At 42.7% G+C, this 22,162-nt stretch overlaps 1 protein-coding gene across 9 annotated transcripts in view; it reads left to right on the plus strand.

Annotated features, from left to right (window-relative positions):
• The window catches only part of BCAS1 (breast carcinoma amplified sequence 1), a 46,134-nt gene extending 27,240 nt beyond the window's left edge, over window positions 1–18,894 (plus strand). For 7 of the 9 annotated variants that reach the window (XM_021416584.1, XM_021416580.1, XM_021416583.1 and 4 more), the window contains 4 exons: window positions 4,496–4,660; window positions 8,625–8,687; window positions 12,306–12,575; window positions 17,928–18,894. In XM_021416584.1, coding sequence (XP_021272259.1) covers window positions 4,496–4,660; window positions 8,625–8,687; window positions 12,306–12,575; window positions 17,928–18,002 — 573 coding nt within the window. In that variant the 3' untranslated portion in view covers window positions 18,003–18,894. The remainder of the gene's footprint in view (window positions 1–4,495; window positions 4,661–8,624; window positions 8,688–12,305; window positions 12,576–17,927) is intronic. The other 2 variants (XM_021416586.1, XM_021416589.1) reach the window with 2 other exon arrangements.

Here is a 22,162-nt window from a genome sequence, read left to right on the forward strand (position 1 = left end):
GAGTAATAAATCTGGTCTGAAGTTCAGTATTTTCATAACTGAAGTAACAAAGCCCTTTGTATTCAAGAAAGAAAAAACATGGGAGGAAATATTTTCTTGTGGAAAAACAGGGGCCTGTGCAGGAGGAATTGGTGAACTCAAGAATCTGGTGGAACTTCAGAAAGATTCCAAAACCTTACTTAGGAAGATTAGCTCAAACCAATGCAGTTACAGATACTTCGGGGCTCTGGGTAATGTGGGTTCTGTCCTTAGTGAACACCATATCCCTGTATTGCATATTGTAGTTAAATTAGGCCCACATAACTACCGTGTGGCTTTTTAACTTGTCAACAGTTTTCACGGAAGTTCTGGCATCTCAAGCCCCTCAGGGCTAAAGACTTCTTGCCAAAATCCTTTCACTTTTCTGCTCATAATGCTGGATCTAATTTTACCTACATAAACATAAAGCTGTTTACCTTGATGAATGGAAAACACTGGAGAAAGCGCAATAATCCAGGGCTGGTTTTGGTTGCTACCAAAAATACTACGAGTTACTTGAAATGTTGCACCAAATATACTGAACTATATTAGTAGATGAAATCTGGCATCGAGCTTTGCAGAATAAGCTTATTTATGCTTAGTGTGAGCTTTTTGATTCTGGAATCGCTCCAAGACCAATTATTTCTGCAAGTTTTCAGAGGTAAACTTCTGTAATAGAAAACTGAATGTGGTCCTTAGGATTTGAAAAATAAACAAATAAAACCTGCTTGCTTGAGGTCGCATCCTTACCTACAAAAGGCTCAAGTTACTTTGCTGGATTTTCTTGACAGACAATAATTCTCTCCTTTGAGAGATCTGGGTGACCCGCTCAGCTTGAGGCTTTAAACAAAAAAAGGCATAGATGTAAAATGGTCCTTAGAGTACAGGTTAATCGCAAACTCGGTTTGCTTTGAGGATTCTCTCAGTTTACCTGCACTGTTTTGCTTTGCTGGGCTTTTTTCTGGCATGCTAAATGCAAGGTTTTTTTCCTAGGGCGGAGCAATTAACGCTCACAGCTGTTCCAAATGGGTGTATAATTCGGTCATGTGGAGCTCTTTTGAACTAACAAATAGCAACTGCAGCACTCCGAATTCAGAACCAACTTCTTCCAGGCAGACTCTCAGATATCCATCTTCTGATGGGCTTTCACTTCAAAGCACAGCTAATGAAGTGCCTGTCAACGTGCAGCAGTTAATGCTGCAGCTCTGGCTAGAAGTGAATATGTGCGTTAGAAAAAAAATCCTCATTCAACTCTGCAGATGGAAACTGCTTCAGCTCTATTTACCCCATTTCCTGATTGTTCCACATGAGGATGTTAACAAGTGTTACTCCACTGTTTGTCATAGAAGCATTTCTAGCAAATGTTAAGGAATTCTGAGAGAAAATTACAGATCGTAATTTCACATATCTGTGCTGGAAGCCTGGCTTCAAAACCTTGTAGATGTTTGATCAGGGCAGAGAAACATAGCACTTCCTTTACATGGGATCAAAAGTGTGCAAGTGAAGAACAGAGGAAAGCTCAGAGCATTAAGGCTCCTCTGTGAATTGTCTTTAAAAGCTGATCTATTTAAAGCAAACAAAACAAGCTATCGCATTACAAACTGTTGCCATACAAAAACCAGAAAAATAGCACCCTTCTTACTGAGAATTTATGTGCCAATAATAAAAATAGCCAGCAGGTTAGCTCTTAAGTGAAGCAGAATGACACCTTTTACCGCTCACCCTGCAACCATACTCTGCCATAGGAAAGCAAAGACAAATACTTGGGCAGAGCGTGCAAGATAAATGCTAAAACTGCTCAGGACTTATCAAGTTCCCACCAGAATGTACCTGTTCCAGAGCTGGAACACACGCCCTGGCAGGCAGGACGGAAGGGGATTCTGGCCTTTTTTCTGAGTAAAAGCAAGCCAAAGATCTCAAACAAGATAAACTAACCTCTGCAACAAGCTTGTCTTAAAGGGTACAAATTAAAATAACTTGTTGGGTAAATGGTTTGTCTGTTTTAAATCAGTAAATCACAAGTATACTAATGCAAAATTCAAATCTTCCTGAAGGCTTCTGAGTAATATACGAGAAATGTACAAAAAGATACCATTACTTTAAACAAATCCATCTCTCTGAACAGTCAACTATCAGTTAGCTCTCTTCTCTTTTAAATAGGCCATGCTTCTCAGAGTTTGGTATTTCCCCCAGGATATGTTTGTTAGTAGTGACACTGATGCCATTGCACAGATGTAGCTTGAGAGACAAAACTCATCTGGGTTGCAGCTGTAACAGAATAACAGTCATATGATCCCAAACTGCAATCCCTGAATGATGAGCCCCCAGAAGCTAGGCTGCTGCTTTATTGAGCCACTCCTCCAACTCAGGCAATGAACCGTTTTCTTCAAGAAAATAGATGGTGAATTGATTATATGTGAATGAGACAGAAGTATAGACTAAAATTATTAGGGACTATTTCCAAAATGTTCATAAATATAAACTAAATCTGTAATTCCATGGGGAAGGGAGCTGTGCTGCAGTCATCTCAGGTGGTAGGGGACATGGAATATTTATTCCTGCATCATTCCTGTCATCTCCCCAAAGTCACCTCATCCATAAAAGAGGAGTAAAGAAAACCAGAGAAGCTGGCATGCTGCTCTTGAAGCACACAGTGAGTCCACACCTTGCACGAGGCCTGTAGCTCTGGTCCCCCCCAGCTCAGGGCATATCATAAAGCTGGAGGTATAACACTAAGAGGGAATAAGGGCATAAACATATGGAATGGCCTCTGTTAGAAGAAGTACGTAAACGATTTGTTGGCTCAAAAAAGTTGGCAGAAAGGAAGGTGATAGCAACGTGGAGAATGACTGCTGTAGCATGAAATGTGAACAGGAAAGATCAGTCATTATTGCTCAAAATAAAAGCAGTAGAACAACAAATGGAAGTATTTGATAAGAAAGTACTTACATGCAAGCATACTTCAGCTGTAGAATTTTTTGTCATGGGATGTCGGGAGTCTACATCAACTTTCAGTGTTTAGCTAAATTTATGTAGGAAAAGTCCACTGGGGCTATTGAACCAGACATGCTACATGGCAATCACTGGGTGGAAGAGGGTTGCAGTACTGAAAGCTGTTGCTGTAGGAGGCATCTGTTTTGGACCAGAAATGGGATCTTGTGCTGCATGCATCTTTAGCCTTATCTTCTAAATTGTTCTCATGTTCTGCATGTGGCTAATATTACTGTGAGTACACATTAAACGTAAGTTCCTGCAAGTGCGTGTAAAAATTGTCAAATATAAATTATTCTGCTTTACTTACAGCAGTTCTTACCTTTTGCTGTCAACATGTTTCAGCTGTGACTGTGATGTATTTAAGCAGACACCTGTGTTTAAAATGGCAATAACGAGGGTGACTGCTCTTGTTCGATTTGGTATTGAAGGCTGAAGTGTAACTTATGCTGCCCTTACAAGGCTGTGCACCTTCCTGCAAAAGGCTGCAAAATGACAGAGTGCTGGCTTCAGTTCAGATTCCCTGGTTATTAGCAGAATAGCTGCTTTATGGCAGAAAGGAGGATACTTCTTCATACAGTTACAGTGGGATGGGAATTAATTAGTGGTTCTTGAGGGCACGGGAGAATGCTTCTTACCAGGGCATTTATTAAAGGCAGAAGAATTGGCTGAGGAGATGCATGTTCCACCTCCTGCAGCAGAAATGAGCTCCTGTTCTCTCATTCCACACTGCGGATGTTTTTGTTGTTCCTTTAAACTCGTTGAGAACTCCCAGCATAGCCTTGAAGTGAGCCACGGAGATGAATCAAATCTTGCAGGGATGCGTATTTCCGAGGAACTACAAACTGCGTGCCCCTTGGTGAAGTGTTTGATAATAGGAGGAACATTCCAGTAGCACACAAAAGTGCAATGGGACTCAAAATCCTCCCGTAAGAGCACCCAGCAGAGCTTCCTGAACTCAAACAGGGAGTCAAGGCTGCAGAAAGGGTGACTGCAACCTATGGGATTAGGTGAGTTAGTAAATGAGCCACATGAATGCCTTGTACCTCGAGAAGGCATGCAGCTTTCCAACGGGGAGAGGAAACCAGCGCTGTGAATGTGAGAGCTTCTGCGTTCCACTGTCAGAGAAGGGTGCTAACCAGAGTTCTAATAACTCGCATCCGTGGATTTGTGGTGTTTTGTTTTGAATTAGTTCATCGCATTCCTGCTTCCGCGTGTGACCACCTGGGCATGGCACTGCGCTCATTTGTACTGGTTTTACCAAGCATCACCTACCCCACATCACATCCTACTAGAAGTAATTTCATTCATGTTTTCTTTCTAAACTGTACCCGCAGATAGATAATTGTGTTTAGGAACTGGTGCCACCACTGGTTACTTTGTTTGTAACCTCTTTTCTTTTTTTCTTTGTAAATCCCAAACTCACTGATTCATCCGAATTTATTTTCCTCCTGCACTCTTAATGTTTGCTCAAAACAACGCCCAGAACGCATCGGAAGAAGCGGAGATTGCTCACAGTGAGAAAGCAGACGCGTCTCTAGAAGCCGTGACTCCCGACAAAGACGAGAGGAGCTCAGAAACGCTGGAAGTGAAACCTCGAAGAGAAGAAAGCAAAACCCCCAAAGCAAACCTGAGGAAGTTTTTTAAACTGGTAAGCACAGCGCGGCGAATTCGAGCTTGCGCGGTGCGTTCTTGCAGGGCCGGGCGCGGTGACCCCGGGAGCGCTGAGCTCAGGCCGCGTGCTGCAGCGCCCCCTGGCGGCGAGGCGCGGAACGTCCCCGTGCTGCAGCGCAGGCGGCGCTCGCTGCGGGGGGGGGGGTTGCGCTTGCAGTTGTGAAACCCCTCATTGCAGCTTATGCTACGTTAGCTGCGCTGTCACGTGCAAAGGTAAAGTTGCTGCTTCGAAGATGTTGTGAAATAAAGGCACAGAGCGTCACCCTTTTTTTCCGAGAAGGAAACCGGAGGGAAGGAGGAGAGCGGCGAGGTGGTGAAGTGGGAGCTGTTGGTGTGCAGTGATAGGCGTGGAGAGCTGAGGAATCTCTGTGCAAATGGCAGCCAGAGTTCCTCAGAAGGTTCCGGAGAGATGTCCGGAGAGGAAAGTAATCCAAGTCCAGAGCTAGCGTTTCTGACCCAACTGTTGCTATTGCAGACCTGAGGATTTTTATACAGCAATTGATCTATTTTGGCAAGGTTTGCCAATTTGTATGTAAGAATTTTATTTCTAGTCAGTGCTGTTTTATTCTCAAGCACCTACATGGTGTGGGCATTGGAGAAGCTCATGCATCAAAAAATGACTTTTTTTTTTTTTTTCCTTTTTATAATGCAATGTAATAGCCCAAGTTTTCCAAATGGTCTCCTCACAGGATCACGTGAACGCGGCTATGAATAGTCACATTGTCAGAGATTAAAATTAATGAGTCAGACCCTAGGATGCAAAAGCAACACTCCAAATCTCTCCCCACCCCCTGGGTTTTGCAATGTTTGGCTTTATGGTGTTTGATAGCCTCAGCCCAACCCATGGTAGATGCCTTTACTTTTTTCCTCTGGAGTTATTTTGCTGCATAGCCAGTCTGGTGGATTTGAGTATCTCAACTAAGATTCGTAGGATCAGCCAAGGCACTGTAGACCCAACAGGCCTTTGGTTCTGAAGGATGCTTTAAGAATTTGTCTGTTAAGAATAAGGAATACGCATCAAACACTGAAGTCTGTGACAACTATGACTTCAAGTCATACAACCCTACAAAAGAAAAAAAAGCACTGTTTGAAAATAAAGCTGTGCTCCACACCCATCTTAGTCACTATGGAAAAAACTAGCTGTGTTAAAAAGAGCAGAGGGTTAATCCACAGTTTGGCCTAGACAGACAGAAGTAGAATGTAGACAGACTTCCAGACAAATGGAAATAGAATAATGTTAATGGTGTCACTGGTTTTGTGGCTTTTTGAAACACTTTGTATTCAGCTGCTCTACTTCTGGCCATCAATTTCCAACCAGATCCTGAATACTGTGTGTATTTATTGCCCTTTGATGTGTGTCCTGAGCAGTTTCCTTTGAATAACTTTTGGATTGCTGGACAACTGCCATGCTGTTGCACAGAATCCAAGCCATGTAGCTGTCATGCAGCTTTGTGCTGTGTAATGGTGAACTGTCCCACTAAGAAGTATTTTCTGATATAAAATCCCCCCGTTCTGTTATCTAACTGGGCCACACCTACACAAATACAAAATCAAATCAAACAGCTATCTTACCACGTGCAAGGTGGGATATGCCCGACCCACTCCAGGTGTTTCAATTGCAATGGTGACGTGAGCTATTCCCCCATATTCCCTAAAGAAGCAATGAGTAGAGGTGAGCAGAACAGGAGTCCCTTTGGGTCTAGACCACATCAGATTTGAGCCTTTAATGTTCCTGTTTTCTTCGTATTATATACAGGAATGCAAGTTTAGGTAAGAGAAATCTGCTCAAAATATCTATTTTGTGGAGGTAAGAGATTATAAAATAGCGTTCTTTAGTCCAAATGAGCAGGATTGCTAACTGTAAACTGGGGTTGTAAGCCCTTGTCCTCAGCCAGGAAGCTGCCAGGCAAAACAGGTGGTCTGAAAATGCCCTGCGTATGGTCTCTGCAAATAAAATAACCTAAAGAACCTGTTTCTGGACTAACAAAGATGCTCTTAGGCAGAGTAAGTCATTCTAGAGCAAACTAACCAAGTTTTCCAAATGGTATCTGCAGCTGTAGGGAAGAACTCTGCAGTGGCTGTGCTAGCCTGCTACCCTGTATAAATAAATATTGATATAATTAATTGTAGACTGAATCAAGACCCTTAAATTGTCTCATCCTAATTTTCCCATATTATTTACAAAAATGTGGCGAGTTCATTGTTTGTCACAACCTGCTCCCATCTACAGACATGATGATCCAGGCTTATCGCTGCTAAAAGCAGAAAATGTTTTCAGGAAGTTTCCAGCAGTAGCAATCCTGTATGACCACAAGTAGCAATAGGAGTCAGCAGTGCCCTGGAGAGACATCTTTGGGATCCTGCAGTCTGAGTTTCACTGAAGATAAGAGGAGGCTTTGTCTAGGCAAAGTCTGCAGCATCTTTATTTGGTTATTTATGCTTTTCTGGAGCAAACTGAGAAAGATGATTAAAGGTTGGCTGAAGTTTTTTTTAATTAAAAATAGATAGAAAAGAGGTAGCCATTATACAATAAACTTTCTTACTATTAGTAAATATTTCTGAAGGCACTTAAAGACTCGTTGACATAAAACTGCAAACTAAATCTTATCGTGGTTCATCTTCACTCACTCTGGACTGAGTTTCTGTCCTGCAGTGTGAGGCAGACCACACTGTGCTTCCTCTCCATTTCTACCACAGATAGAGATTCATGAGTGTAAATGTGCAAGAGACTGAGCAGGGGCATGTTCCAGAAGGGATATTTCCCCCACAGTCTGTGACAAGGAATTAATTGCTGTGCACTGTTTCAGCTTTCTCTCACGCTGCTGCTATGTATTGATTTTGCTGTGGCTTCATAGGAAAATCAGAGACTGAAACAAGTCCTTGCAATAACAGCACGCATAGGATCAAGCAGATAATGTATTTCAAGTAACAAATCTGCAAGCTGCATAAATCCTCAGATCATCCTGTTCTCTCCTTAGAACCCAAATCACGTCCTTTCATTGTTTTCACTGAACTTATACAATGAAAAAAGACTTTTAAATTTGGGCACTTCGAAATTCTGGAGTTTACTTTACGCTTTGCTGCTAAGCTCCGTGGCTTACATGGTACTCCAGAGAGTACCACGTTGAACCCTCTAACTTGCTTTTTAATTAAGCGTGTACATACAGTTTCTTTATATTACTAATTGTAACCAAACTTTAATTATCAAAAATCCTGTAATGTTAACTCCTTGAGCTAGTTTTGTCAAACAATATTTTTCTCCTTCTTAATTACTTTAGATACTTTGGAGTCACTGCGAATGAGCTGCGTGTGCCGCAGCCTGGCAGCTGTGCTGCTCGGGGCCGGGAAGGTGGGCACCCAGAGGGGCCGTCACCAGATGTACACAGAGAGAGGGCATGAACTGAAAGACAAAAATTGGGAAAATGATTTCTGATGGGAAAAAAAAATATATAAAAATGTATCCGTAAAGCTAAGTGGGTTTTCATTATTCATGGAGTACGCGCTTAATGTGGTGGTTCAATAGGAAGGAAGTCGCTGTAGATGTTGTAAGGCAGGTTTGCCTCTGGAAAGCAAGTGGAATCTCTTTCCTAGAACAGCGCAGGGCAGGGTTGGTAGCACTGTCTTATTTACTGGCTATGGTCCCTGGTCCACTGAGACCTCACTGGAATTTCTTACTGCTTGATGGGAAGAATGCCTTGCTAAAGACAATCGTGTAACGTAGAAAAGAACTAGCAAAAATCTTCCTCTGAACAGTGGCTATTTAAAAAAAAAAAAAAAAAAAAAAAACGTTGGTAGAGGTTCTGAAATGCCTGGTTTTGTTTTAATATTGTAGAAAATGTCCTTAAACCAAACTTTGCGTTGTTCGATGTGGGTGTTTTCACGTTGCTGAACGCTTCAGCACAGGCCCCGGTCGGAAGCGCGGTAACCCTGTGTTGTTTTAGTCAGGCAGGGGCAGTGGGCCGACCCCCCCGGCAGAGGAGATTGCCCCCAGCCCCGACCACCAAGTAAGTGCCCGCAGCTTTCCTCTGTTGGTGGAGGGTCGCTTTCACCTACTGCATCCAGCTTTAGCTTCTCAAATGTAATGATCACTGAAAGAACAGTGCTATGTGCTCACCAACTGTCTTGTATTTCCCTATTCCCCTATTTCTTTACTTCTCTCTCTGTTATATCTCTTTATACCATTAAACAAGTGTTTGAAGGGCCGCTGTCAGGTTAGAAATCATGGCGGTTTTGTTTTCTTTTGTTACAATAGTTGAAGTTTTTATTTCCTTTCCCTCCTGCTAGTTATGTTCTGCACATACCTTGGTTTAGGCAGCAAAACCAAGTGCAGACAGCTAGGATGGTTTTTACTTTGCTGATTTATATTGCAGGGAAAAGGATCATTTAGGTGGGAGCTCCCATAGAAGAGGGAAAAAAACAGAATGAAAACCGTTCACTGCAGTTTAACAGCAGCCACAACCAATAATTTTTATCTTTTTTGCCTTTATTCTGTGTTTATATTATTTAAACTGAAAGTTGAAATATGAACTTTAGATTGTAATATTATATTTAGATTATATATTTTTATATAAATATATTTTTATATGAAGCTTTTGTAGCTTTAAAAATGCCTCAGAAAAAAAAACAAACCTACTTTAATTAGAAAGGGAAACACTATTACTTTTCTGAGAATCACAGCTTCAGGTCGAGAGATCTAGAATAATGACAGACAATAATGTAGAGCTGTGTAGAGGTGGAGTGTCCTTTAACCCCAAACCAAAACTGAGGTGCTACTGAAAATTGATCTTTTAGATTTTCTTAAGTATTTCTATTTATTAGCAGAAATGGTTTTCTCCCCCCCCCTTTTTTTAATGGTATTCTCTGAAACAAGATTAAGCTTTATGAATTGTTTCTCCAAAAACACTGCAGAATATAGGAGGCCTTGTCTTCTGGCACTCTTTCATACGGAAACTTCTTGAAGTGATCTGGTTTGGTGGCTGAAAGTTACAGTCCTGCATCTGTTTTTTAGTATTTCATTACTTCAATTAGCATCTAGTTTAAAACTTTTTTGAACAGTTTATTAGTTCTGCTGCTTTTCTCATTTGTGCTCCTAGAAGTTAACCCAGCGTTGTGCCCAAGGAGGACTGCCTCTGCTGCTGACTTTCTCCTTTTTTAGAATTGCCACGAAATAATCTCTTGAAATTTTGCCATGGTGGTTCTGGAATGCTGTGATTCTTCTCTTTTCACCACTGCTGTTCTGTACCCTACCAAAATGCATTGCAACACTCATCCAACGTCTGCTGAAATTTATGGGGTGTTTCTTTTACATTTAAAAAGCCGCCTTGGATTAAGGCCTCCTACAGCGCCACGGGGAAACCACTGTCCCGTTAATCTCTTTTTTTTTTCTTTCAGTGGCACTGTTAAAGCTGAGAGAGTAAAAGCAATCTGTCAGGTGCAGATCAGCCTTTAGAATAAGAAACATTAGCATGTTTCATTATTCATAGGTTTCACTTTGTATTTCCTGAGCTGTTCCCGTCAATATAAAATATGCCAATTTCCTGCCTTTCAAGGTTAATATGAAACACCTCAAAGAGATTATCTGATTGAATATTTTTTCTTATTTTGCCTGGGAAATATATTATGAATATTTTTTTAGTGGATTTTTTTTTTTGACAAACATCAAAGGCCCAGACCTGCTCGCAGAAATAGTCCTGTTGCATCCAATTTGCATTGGACTGCAGTGCTGCAACTCTCAGGCACCGACACAATGAAATGTATGGTGAGGAAGACTCAGTTCTAATTTTAAATCCGCAGAATAAACCCGGGGACTTCAGAGTGTAGACAGGGGCTGGAAGTTGTTCCGCCACCTTTGAACTCTGATATATCCATCTCATAGGTGTATTTTGGGGGCTGTGGTTATTTTTGAACTGAATGTGCACGTCTGCAATTGCACCGAAGTGAAACATTACAAAAGCAAGCGAAGGCAAATAAGAATGAGAAGGCTCTTGTAAGACTAGCTAATGGAACCAGCAACCGTGTGCTTCCCGTTTGATAGTTAAAATGAGTCAAAATGAAAGGCAGAATTAAATTTGAGTTTATGAAGCCTTGCTCATCCTTGTGCTGGGAGAGCTCGTGCATCGCTTGGGTCCTTGCTGTACATCCGAGCAGGGCTCTCTCCTCTTGCGAGGTGATGGAGGTGCAGGCAGTGTCTGTGCAGCTCACCTCACTGTTCGTTCCCCTGAATTCTGAGCTTCTTCAATTTGCTTTAATCAACTACTGCAACTCAGATGGTGCCTACCCATGGTCAATGGGGCCGTGGCTCACAGGGCTCCATCTCCAGAGTTCTTGTGCTGGCTTCACATGTCCTGAGGAAACAGAGCAAAGACTAACGTCATGATTCTTTTCTTTTCCTTTTCCTTTTTTTTTTTTTTTAAGTCTAAAAGCAGACAAATCCAGCTGTAAGCAAAAATGTACCCACGTATGTCTGCCCTTTGGAAAGGGAAATAGTTAAATACAAGCACATTTTGTTGAGGATTTAAGCTAACTGGTCAAGACTGAGTGTATTAAACGCAGCACTAAAAGTTCTATGACACAGTTGGTGGTTGTTTCCTTTTTAAGATTAGGTTGGGAAGAAAGGAGAATCAAGTGAAAAGAGCCAGTAGCATTGCTACTCCTTCCTATTCTTGTTTGCCCAAGATTGGAGTGACCAAGGGGTTGATTTTTATTATTTTTTAAATAGATCTGAGAGGCATATTTGCATTCTATTTCTCTAGAGTTTCTGCTTTCAGGTTTTTCTCTGAAGCCATGATGAACAAAAATGCACTTGTTTTAAATGAAAGCTAAGCTTGTCCTGTAAGCACACAACTCCAGGTCTTTTGAAGAACATCAGCCATTAAAAGAGTAACAGTAAAAGCCCCAAAGCTGAAAAAGTGACATATCATTAAGCTCTGAGCTGTGCAGATGTAAGATTTCCAGCTTTTCAACATGGCAAATTCATGTGTTTGATTATCACAATATTTTCATTAATATTTTAGTAAATAAGGCAATATTTTTTGCATAAGAAAAAACATATCTAGTCATGCAAATAGTGAGTTTCATTCTCTTGCCATTTTTTTTTTTGCCAGATCTATATATTTTCCTATCAACTTCAAGCACATCGTGTACTTTTCTGAGTTTCAGAATCTTTGCCTTCACTGTCAAGAAGCATGCTGACATTGTTATCTTTGGAATATTTACCATCTCTTCTTCTGTACTTGTGGGTAGAATTTTCTGTGTGGTCTTCCGTAGCTACGCCCTGTTTTTATTTTTTGGTTCAGTGTTGCAGTTTTGTAGAGATGCTCTGAGCATCTGGGTGTGTTTCCCTGACTCCTAATGCAGCTGGAGCATTGACATACCTGTCGGGAAGTCTGGGCAGTGTTGGCCTGATCCTGCCACCTTTGCTCAGGTCAGTCAGCTCCCTGGGAGTACTCACTTCCCTGAGTCAAGGCTGCAGGAGTCACTCTGGAACTCTGGAAGTGGACACCTGTTGGATAGCAGGATTTCTCCCTGCCAGGTGGCCTTTCATGTTTAAACATACTTGTGGATCGCTTTCCAAAATGTTTACTTTTCCCACTGAAAATAACCATTGTTTGAAACTGCTTTAGACATTAAACTCCACAGAGAGGCCACTTGCCACAGCTGAAAGTGAACCAGTGGGCCAAAAGAGCAAGGAGAGTTCCAAAGAGAAGAAGTCACCCGTGGAGCTGAGCAAGCAGAAGGGCAGCAAGCAGGAAGCCAGAGAGCAGCCAGACTACAGGGAGCAGCACACAGCAGAGACCGACTCCATCCAGAGCGGAGGGGACGCTGCCAAGGAACCCACCTCCTTCAAGAGGATGGAGAAGAGGCAGTCATTTGGAGGGTTTTTTAAAGGCCTTGTACGTTATGTTGATCCTATCTTTTCAAGTTATCTCTTAACTAATTTTAACTCCCAACCTGCAAGCTGTTAACTCGGTGAGATTTGTGCTGTGATGCACAGTTGCTCCAATGTCAGGAGTGTAATTTTGTAAGCAGCTTGCAGGACTAGAGCTAAAATGCAATGTATTGGTCAAAGGCAAGAAAACTTGAGCCTCAGGGCAGTGTTTTACAGGCAGGTACAATGCACTGTGGGACAGCCATAATTGCTCCCACACCCCTGCTTCATGGGTTCGTGCCTTGGCCATGGGGATGACTCAACTGCTCCTGTAGCAGGTGCTGAACCACCTACAAATTACGGTGTATACATGAAGGAAAAGTGAGGGTGGTGTCAGTTTGCCAAGGCAAGCTGCCTCCACAGCGATAGTTCAGCTGCTGATCCGGAGCAGCTGGTGCATCCCTGCAAGGAGCAGTGGACCAAACTCCAGGAGAAAATCAAGGCATTCCTCTTGCTGGTTGGAAACCAGCACAGATGTCACAAGATAAGCTCCGAGAATTAGTAATCAACCACAGACTAGCAAATGAAAAATTACACATGGTATTTTTTTTCTTTCTCTTTGTCAAAGTGTACTGTAAAATTGATGTGCCCCCCTTCACTGAAACCTTAAATGTAGATATGAAAGACTTCAGGACACTAAAAATTTGTGTTTCTGTAAGGCTTGCTATTACTCATGCAACAAATACTTCCTCAGAGCACTAAATACATGGATTTCTTACCTCCTGTTTGCATTCACGGTGCAGGTTAGACCTGGAACTGCCTCTGGAGCCTCTCTGCAAGAGTGCAGGTTTCCATTACTTTTGATAAATCATTCGGAAGGAAGCGTTTTGCATCTTTCCTCACATTGCTACAATAATAATGAATCTAGAGCTATGGGATCACTCTTAGCATCCTCTGGAAAACTTGTAACCTGAGCTTCATCACGAAGTTCGAGTGGTGCAAAGAATGTGAACAGATTGAACAACATGACCTGCCATGATTCCTAGTGAATCTGGTTCCTCTTGAGAGATGGTCAGTTTTTTTTTCCTTCCTCCCTGCTCTGCTTCTAAGAGTGTCACAAAAGAAAAAGGCAGCCAAGCAACCCTCCAGGTCTGAAAGAAATGTCAAGCAATACAGAGTGCAGTGGTGGCACGGGTCTGAAAATGAGCCCCGTTAGGACGTGGGGTTATACAGTCAGGCTGCCGTGCAGACCTGTGTGACTCATTCTGAGGCAGATGTTTTTCCACATCATAAGAAGTGTTTAATTTGCACGCATTTCACTGAATTACTCCATATCCCAGAAAAGGCTATTTGCATTACCAAAATAATTAAATATTAGTAGGGAGATTAAGAACAAAAGAAGACTGTCTCTTGGCAATATTGATTGGCGGTAGGACAGTTTCAGCCACTTATGTTTTCTGCATTTCCCCCCTGCCCCCTGCACAGTTCAGGGTAAAATCCTGGTCTGTGAAGAATCCCTGGGATTTCACTGTATTTTTAATGGGAGCAAGGAAATCTTGGAGCTCACCTGGAGTTATCTGCTAATTTGCACTGGCTTCATTCATTTTGGGTCCCAGTGAAGTCAAAAGGAGAAGTCTTTCTTCTTGGCACAGTGTGAAAAAGCCAGGACGTGTGCTATACTAGCTGACTGAAGTTAGCAAGCACGCATGTTTACATGCACATGTGCTTCAATTTCCTCACCTCCTTTTGTCTCCAAATTTGTGTCTGATATTTCCCTGGTGCACAACACCTGATCCACGCTCAGAAGCATGTGTGTGGGTGTGGAGTCCTGGTACGTATATTGGCAACTTCCTCCCAGCAGTGAAAGCAGGAGTCCTGTCTTTCACACCCCTTAAATGACACTAACAGAGCTCTTTTTCTGGTGTAGGTTATCTGGAAATGGGGTAAATGTTAACCACCCCTGTTGTTTATTATATGGAGATACTGAGATTTGGTTTTTATTCCTAGTCTGGTTACTTGTTGGAATGAGGTACTGCCAGCTCTCCTTTGTCATGACTTTTCCTGAATGTGTGAGGAAGGGTTTTGCGTTGCCAACTGTGCTTTGCTTAGCGATGTTCATAGACTCTGTATCCAAAAAAATTGTGTAGAGTTTAACAATAGATACAAATTTAGACTTATTCCAGAAAGAGAGATATTGGGAACTGTAAGCTAGTGAGGCAACGTGCTTTTAAGTGCAAGGTCATGAAAGATTCAGAGGTGTGGGAAAGGTAGCTGTGATTCAAGGGGAAGGAAAAAAAAGGCTTTTTGATCAAGTGAGGAGGTTGTGCAGAGGTAAAAAAAATGCCATTCAAGGGGGAAAAAAATATGCAGAACAAACGTAGAGGAAGTGGAAATGTTTGCTGAGATATTTCTGCTTGCTCGAGCGCTATGCCGGGCTGCTTGGCTGCGGAGCCAGCCCGTCTTCTTTTGCAGTTATGGAGGGTAGCATTTCTCTGACTTCCCTCTGCCATTAACCAGAGATAACACTATTTTTTAATTGTTTTTTAAATAACAATATAGCCAATGTGGTGAGTTCATTGTGTATTTGAAAATGAGGTGTGGGTGGGAGGAAGAAGTTCTGTGCATGGACAATATCCCACCAGAAACAACTACCATTTCTTTAGCACCACCAGGATGACCCACACCAAAGGAACCTAGTTCTGCAATGCTTTGAAAAAATAAGCCATGCATCTCCTACGTGATCAAACGAAGTCCCAGGAAGGAAGAATCATTAATCTAAGAATTATTAGATCAGACACAAACCAATGCCAGAAATTTCTTTGCAAGATAACAGCACAGAACTCCGGTAACAACTCAGGAAAAACGCTAAGCTTTGTGCTGATAAAACAGAAGCAGGACACACTGAACAAGAGACCTGGGAGGCCTCACTTGCTCGCATAGCCCGTGCCCACGGAGCTCCTCCTGAGCTCTGGCGAGCTATTTCGATCGCAGCTATTTTGACAGCACTTTCTCCTCAATCCATTGATTCTTCTGGGAAGGGGCACAGAGCGAGAGGATGTCATAGCCCAGGAATGCAGCTGATGGAGACGCTTCAGTTCAAACATCTGCTCCTAGTTGGGCTGAAAAATACTAAAATTCTTAATACAAATGAAGCCACTTATGCAGGCAAACAATATTATGGCCTGGCTGTGTGATTTTGGCACAGATCATAAGGTCTAGTATCTGTTCTTATGGCACAAGAAATGAATTTCTAAGCTATATGAAATACAAAGGTATTCAGTGAGAATTAGAAAAATTAGATTTGGTAATAAAAGAACAAATAATTACGTTGTTTTCTGAGCTGGAATAACTCATAGTGATGTTGTCAGAAGCTGGGAGTGCTTAGCACACAGGAAATGTTCTGACCTATTCTGATCTGGCATGAACTTCTCCTGAACAAAAAAAACCTCCAACGCTGACATTCCTGTGTGTGCACTTCGAGGTGCTCTGCCCAAAGCGTGTTCCAGCCAAGCTGTCACGAACACAGACAACTTTCCCTGCACTGAAAAGGGCCATGCAGAGTAATTGAGAGCAAGACACGGGCAGTAGTACCTCTGCTTCTGAATCTGATGGCAGAGCTGGAATTTGGCCATTAAAAGGGCAGGATCAAAGTTCTTTATTTTACATCATGCTTGGAAATTCCAGTTTAACAAGAATCATCAGCCGTCTCCCTCGCAGCTTCCTGCTTTACTCAGCAATCACCTTGAAAATGGGTGCAGCAGGGAGACTAGTATTGGCAAACAACGTGAGACACTTCTGCAAATGTGCTAAATGAGTCAAAACGGGGATTATCTGAAATGAGCTTTACCTCCCCTACTCCTTCCTCCACCCAGTCTGCATCATTTACAGGAAGGATGGCAAACGGTATCATCTTGCTTTGGAGATCAGCATTGAAGCGTTTTATTCTCTTCCCATATTGGCCAGAATAGCTACAGCTGACAGACTCAAGGTGACTCTTGTAGGGGAGGAAGTCAAACTGTTCTGCAGGTTTTTAGGGTTGCTGGACAAATGTAGGATGATATTTGGCATTGTGTGACAGACATTAGAGCCTGTAGATTTTTTAAGTATCTTTTTTTTGTTGCTGCATGTAAGTGACAAAAAAATAAAATCATTCTGTTTTAGCATCTTCCAAATGATGTAACTAGAACAAATCCACTGCAAGCAGCAGTGTTGCACCCACCCACCCCAGCACAGGACTGTAGTTACGTTCAGGCAGGGGATGTTTTCAGTCCATTACCATTGCTGTCTGCTCTTTTTTATACTTAGATTTTCAAGGGTGAAAAGTTGAAGGGATATCAGTGCGGTGAAGTCTAATCACTATAAAAAAAAACACTGATCTTATTTCTCTGAAAGGAATGAGGAAGTTGAGGTCTCTCTCTCTCCATTTGACGCAGAATAGTCCCATGGTGTCTTGAAGTGATGAGTCAAGTTCCCAGTGTGAAGCATGCTGTGCAAAAGGACAATTCATACACGATTCTGCACAGTTGGTATTGCAGGGAAAGCACACAGCCCCATTTAGCACTGTCACTGTGTTTTCCTGCTTAGCCTGTAATGATTTAGGCATGGGGCTACAAACAGGGCTGGCATCCATACGCACTGTTCACAGTGATCTCGTTGTATTTGTGGATCCATTTTGGTGCTGTGTTCTCGAGTTTCAATGGCTTCAAGGCCAGCAAAATCGGGTCAGGGTATCTTAAATTAGAGCTAAGTTTCTATTTAATTACTGGCCAAAAATGTACTTGGTAAAGCTAGATCTGTGCACTTCCTCATCCAAAACTGGATTAGTGTTGAACTGGTTCCAGACCTGGAATTGTATATGTCATGTAGAAAAGCTTTATCACTCTAACATTGTCAAATATCTGTCATGCATAAAATTATTTAATGCTCCTTTAACTTAGAGCAGACCGAGGCTGGCTATAATGCGCTGTGAATCGTGCTTGAGGGGCTCCCAGCATGGCTTCAATGAACCATTTAGGCCAGAGATATTTTAGTGAGAATTTGCCAAAACTGTAATACTGAAAGTAAGCAGCAACACGGCTCTGGTATGTTAGTCCACTTCCTAAGCACAATCGCTTTTTATGCTGATTGGGAAAATAGTATTAAAATTATATTAAAATAACCATTTAGCCAAAATCGCAGGCTGTAGCATTCTGGGACTGCCACGATGCGGGTGGTGTTCATATAGTTACCTAAACTAAGGGTAAATGAAGAAAAGCAAGGAGCAAGAATGAGTGGATGATGTCTGCTAGCAAAGCTCTAACATGTAATTCTTGACTTAACTGTTCTGAAACACTCAAAAAATATATATATTTATAGATTTCTGTATCTTAATCCACAGGGTTCCAAAAGGATGTCTGATGCTGAAGTGCAAACTGATCCAGTGTCTATCCTACCTGCTGGGAAATCCAAGTAATGAATGCACTTGGCTGTGGGAGGATGGGCAGCTCCCTGAGAGCTCACCTGCAGCAGGGATGATTCATTATTTTCCTTTACGTGGCTGTCATCAAATGCCCGAGGCTCAAGCCAACACTGGTGTATCATGTAAGGTATATCATTTGCAGGGTTTGTTCTTTAGATGTTAGAAAGAAACTGTAAAGATCATCAAGAATGTGTAGTATCCTATTTAAAGAAAGGTCATGTGGATGATTTTTAGTCTGTAGAAGGTAGGGTATGTAAGGTAAGAAAGTGGCAGTGAATTAAATAAATATGAAATGAAAAAATAGAAATAATAGAAAAAATAGAAAAAATGCACGTGACAAAGGAATGCAGTTTGTGCAGCAAGGTATGAGCAACAAATCCTCAGCTTTAGAGAGCTTTAAATTAGCCAGGAAAAGAAAATCTCCTTTGATAAATGTTATACTGAAATGTAAAAAAACAACCAGGTCACTTTCTGTGGGTTTATATAGCGCTGAAATTAGCAAGAACTCTGCAGTACAATAGAATGAGCGGTTCTAAAGTGACGCTTCGTCTCGGTTATTAATGTAAATTAAAAAGCTAAAATGCAAAGGCTTTACGTGATTGGGGCAACTTCTGTCTTGGGGAGGCGGGATAACGAATTTAAACTCTTTGAGGTTCTAATGGGAACACACGGGGGCAGCCGCGTCCCCGCGCTGCCTAACTCCAGGCTGCACCTCCAATCCTGCTCCTAATGTTTGGCAGATGATAGGAAAAAATACTTAGCTCTTTCCGATATTTGTTTATATTCGTACTTGTAATTAATCCTAATAAAATCAAAGCTGTCCAGGCAGCTCCCTGCTTCACGAGGCTCCTGTAATAACTGCGGTTAATAAATTTTACAGAAAACCGAGGTGTCAGTGGTTTATTCAGCCCTGGGCTCACCCAAACAAGGAAGCTTAAGCCTGATGTTTTAAGGCACACTTGTGTCTGAAAGATGCGGTACTGTACGTTATTAGCTCCTTACGATTAAATAAATAAATACTAATCCTTCCAAGGAGAAAAAGCTGCTTTAATCTGAAGACAAAATTTATTATTTACGTTGCTGTTTTCGGATGATTGATGTGACCGTGAGGTATAAATCAACACACTGAAGTCCTGCCTGTGAAGTGAAGGGCTGTCGTTATTTGAGAAAGGATTACTGCAGGCAACCGAGTGCGAATTCTGACAAATTTGTGGAGCTACATTTCTAACTAGGAGCTAGCCAAAGGAGGCCGAGGTAAAAGAGCCATTTTTCTTGATAGGAATCACTGGAGGCAGACAGTATTTTTGCAGTCACCCCTGCAGGCCTGTGGGCTTGCTGCAGACCATCAAAACTTGCCAGTGTTTCTCCGCATAGAGAACAGAGACAAAAGATCTTTCAGTTATACTGGCACCTTGAGATCTCCTCCCTGGCTCCATGGGCTTTTAACATAGAGTGATATCACTTAACAGAGACTGCTTACAGATTTCAAACCTGATTCATAACAATGTACTTCCACCGCTGCGTAGGACCTGGGACTCCCGTGGGTCTCCGCTTATAGCACCAAGAGGGAAGAACTGGGATTGTTATATCCAACACTGCAACAAAAAAAAAATTATTTTAGGCTTTGTCTACACCACAGGAGCACACAGTTTTAATTAAATCAGTGAATGCAAAGCCGTGATGTGACAACCACCATGGTTACATGTGTGCATGAAAGTGCTAGATGTCAGCATAGCGAATGCCATCAGAAGAAGAGCATAAACTATCATGCTGTAATGGTGACTTCATGCCCCTTGTAATTGCATCTGTATTAGAATAGCATTTAATCTATTTTTAAATGAAAAAAAAGCAGGCTAATTAATTGTATTATGGGCCCCATATTATTATTATTGTATTACAGATAGGATAGATATTATTATATTATGGATAGATCAGGCCTTCTATCTGAGATAACTCTTCGCTGGTCTGTGCTTCAGGAGCAGAACTGCACTGAGTGCCATTCTGTCTTCCCGAGGCAGTGAGGAGTGGTGAGCGTGTGATCTGACCCTATCACTTGGCGGTGGGGCTGACTGCAGGAATCAGGAAATCCTCTTGGCAGAAAAACAAGAAAAACAGCAAGTTTGGCTGCGGGTGCCCCTGTGCCACGGAGCTATTATTGCAGATGGAATAAGGGTTCTGCTGGCACTGCCTCCCGCAGAGAAATTCCCCGTTTTGTTTGATTCCTCTCTGACCACAGGAAAAGGCGAGCTTTGAAGAAGCAAGTCAGCCTTCTTATAAAGCAGCGCACGGAGCCCCAGGAGGAAGAAAGGTCTTAGGAGATGCATCCCCAGTGAAGCTGAGCTTCCGCATTCCACACGCTGTATAAGAAACATGAAAGTACAGCTGTTGTGTTCAGGCCCGGTAAAGCTTAACGAGTCGTTTGGAAATCAAAGCTTTGGAAAGGACTGCGATCCAAGACAAAGGGGAAGAGCGGCCAAAGCAAGGCACTGCATTTAGGCTGTGTTGTCATCGAACAGCTCTGGTTTTGTGCATAAGATGTATGAGGGGAATTGAGGCAGATCAGACTGCTTCAGATATGCATGCACAGAAGAATTTTAACGACAAAATGCAATCTCAGGAGTATATAAATAACCCAGGGAATGGATCTTAAATGCCGCTTTTTGTGTACCAAGCTCTTCTCTCCAGTGGACAGGCACTTACCCCTTGCTTCCCCTCCCATGTGCAGTGCAGAGATGAGCCAGGGTTGGGCCATGCTTGGCCCAAGCACACAGAGATGAGCACTGTCTCAGCAGCCTGGGTGCTGCGGGTTTTCATAACCCAAAAGCAAATGATCTCCTTTGAAAGTACATCAGAGCTCAGCTGCTCTTCTCTGGAGCCTGTCCAGATGTCTAACTTCATTACGCTTCAAGATGGGTTCTACAGATAATTCCCGGCTAAGCTCCCTGCACTGACTCGTACAGCACACAGCCTGCACAGAACCATGTAACATCCGATCTTAAACACTCCACCCATTAACTGTGTGCATAACCAGCCGCTAATTACCAGGACACACAAAATAGGTAACTGCACTTCAGCGGCTAGTACTTGTTTGGTGTAAGCATCACCTACAACCTCTCGCAAAAAAAAAAAAAAACCAACAAAAACAAACCACCCCTTCCAAGCCTGTCCTGAGCATGGCAGCAGGGCTGGAGGCTCTGAGGAGCCCCTGTGGCTCTACAGGCCCAGCGCCAGGACAGCCCTTGAGCCTCTCACCCTCCCTGTGCCCCACAGCCCCGCTGCCCACGTGCCGGGCTGCTCACTGCCTGGGAGCCCATCCGAGCACGAGACAGAATGCGGATTCCTGGGACACTGAGTTTCATGGTACATTACTTCCTATGGTTTCCATGTTGTCATAGCTTTGTCTTAGCTGTGCTTATATTCCCAAAAATATCATAATGATGGTCTAGTTCCTGCGCAGTACATCCTCTGAGGTTCCTGTTGGGTTGCCAGTCTACTGAAACCGCTTGCTGAATTGTGTTTCCAAGGAGAAGGTTTGCAATGAGAGAAATGCCCTTGGGAGCTCCTCACCCCTGTACTTTCTAGCTGTTGGCCATGCCAGGCCTGGATCCCACCTCAGCCAGGTACGGAGCTGGAGCAGCTCTCCAGCAAGGAGCAGGAGCAGTGTGCTGCCCCATAATGATGAGACCGTGCTTTAGAGATAACCAGCGAGGTGTGCTCACACTGAGAGCAGGGTCCAGCCAGGGGATGGACAGAGCTGCTGCCGGGGTGGGTGTATTTGGCTGTGTGTCACATTGCTAGCCCTGCACCTTGTGCTTACAGCATTATGCCTACCTTCGTACTCTTCTGTGTGTAAGCATTTACAGCTGGCTGGGGGGTGGTATGCAACAAAATCTGTAGTTTCATATTGAGAAAGGATAGCGTGGCAAGAAATACACACAGGGTTAGAGCACAGAGGAGTTGTGGCTGTGGGGACTGACCCCACTTGTGAGCACAGAGATGGGATAGCTGTAATTTCTTTATACTCATCTGAGAATATCGGTGAAGAAGCTGGATTTGCTATAGGCTCCACCTCTTCTGGATAACACACCCAAGTCTTTTCTGGCAACTTCAGCAGTTTAGCAGTTCTGAGAATACAAAAACAGGAAATTCTGCAC

The sequence above is a fragment of the Numida meleagris genome, chromosome 19 (assembly GCF_002078875.1).
Source record: "Numida meleagris isolate 19003 breed g44 Domestic line chromosome 19, NumMel1.0, whole genome shotgun sequence".
NCBI lineage: Eukaryota > Metazoa > Chordata > Aves > Galliformes > Numididae > Numida > Numida meleagris.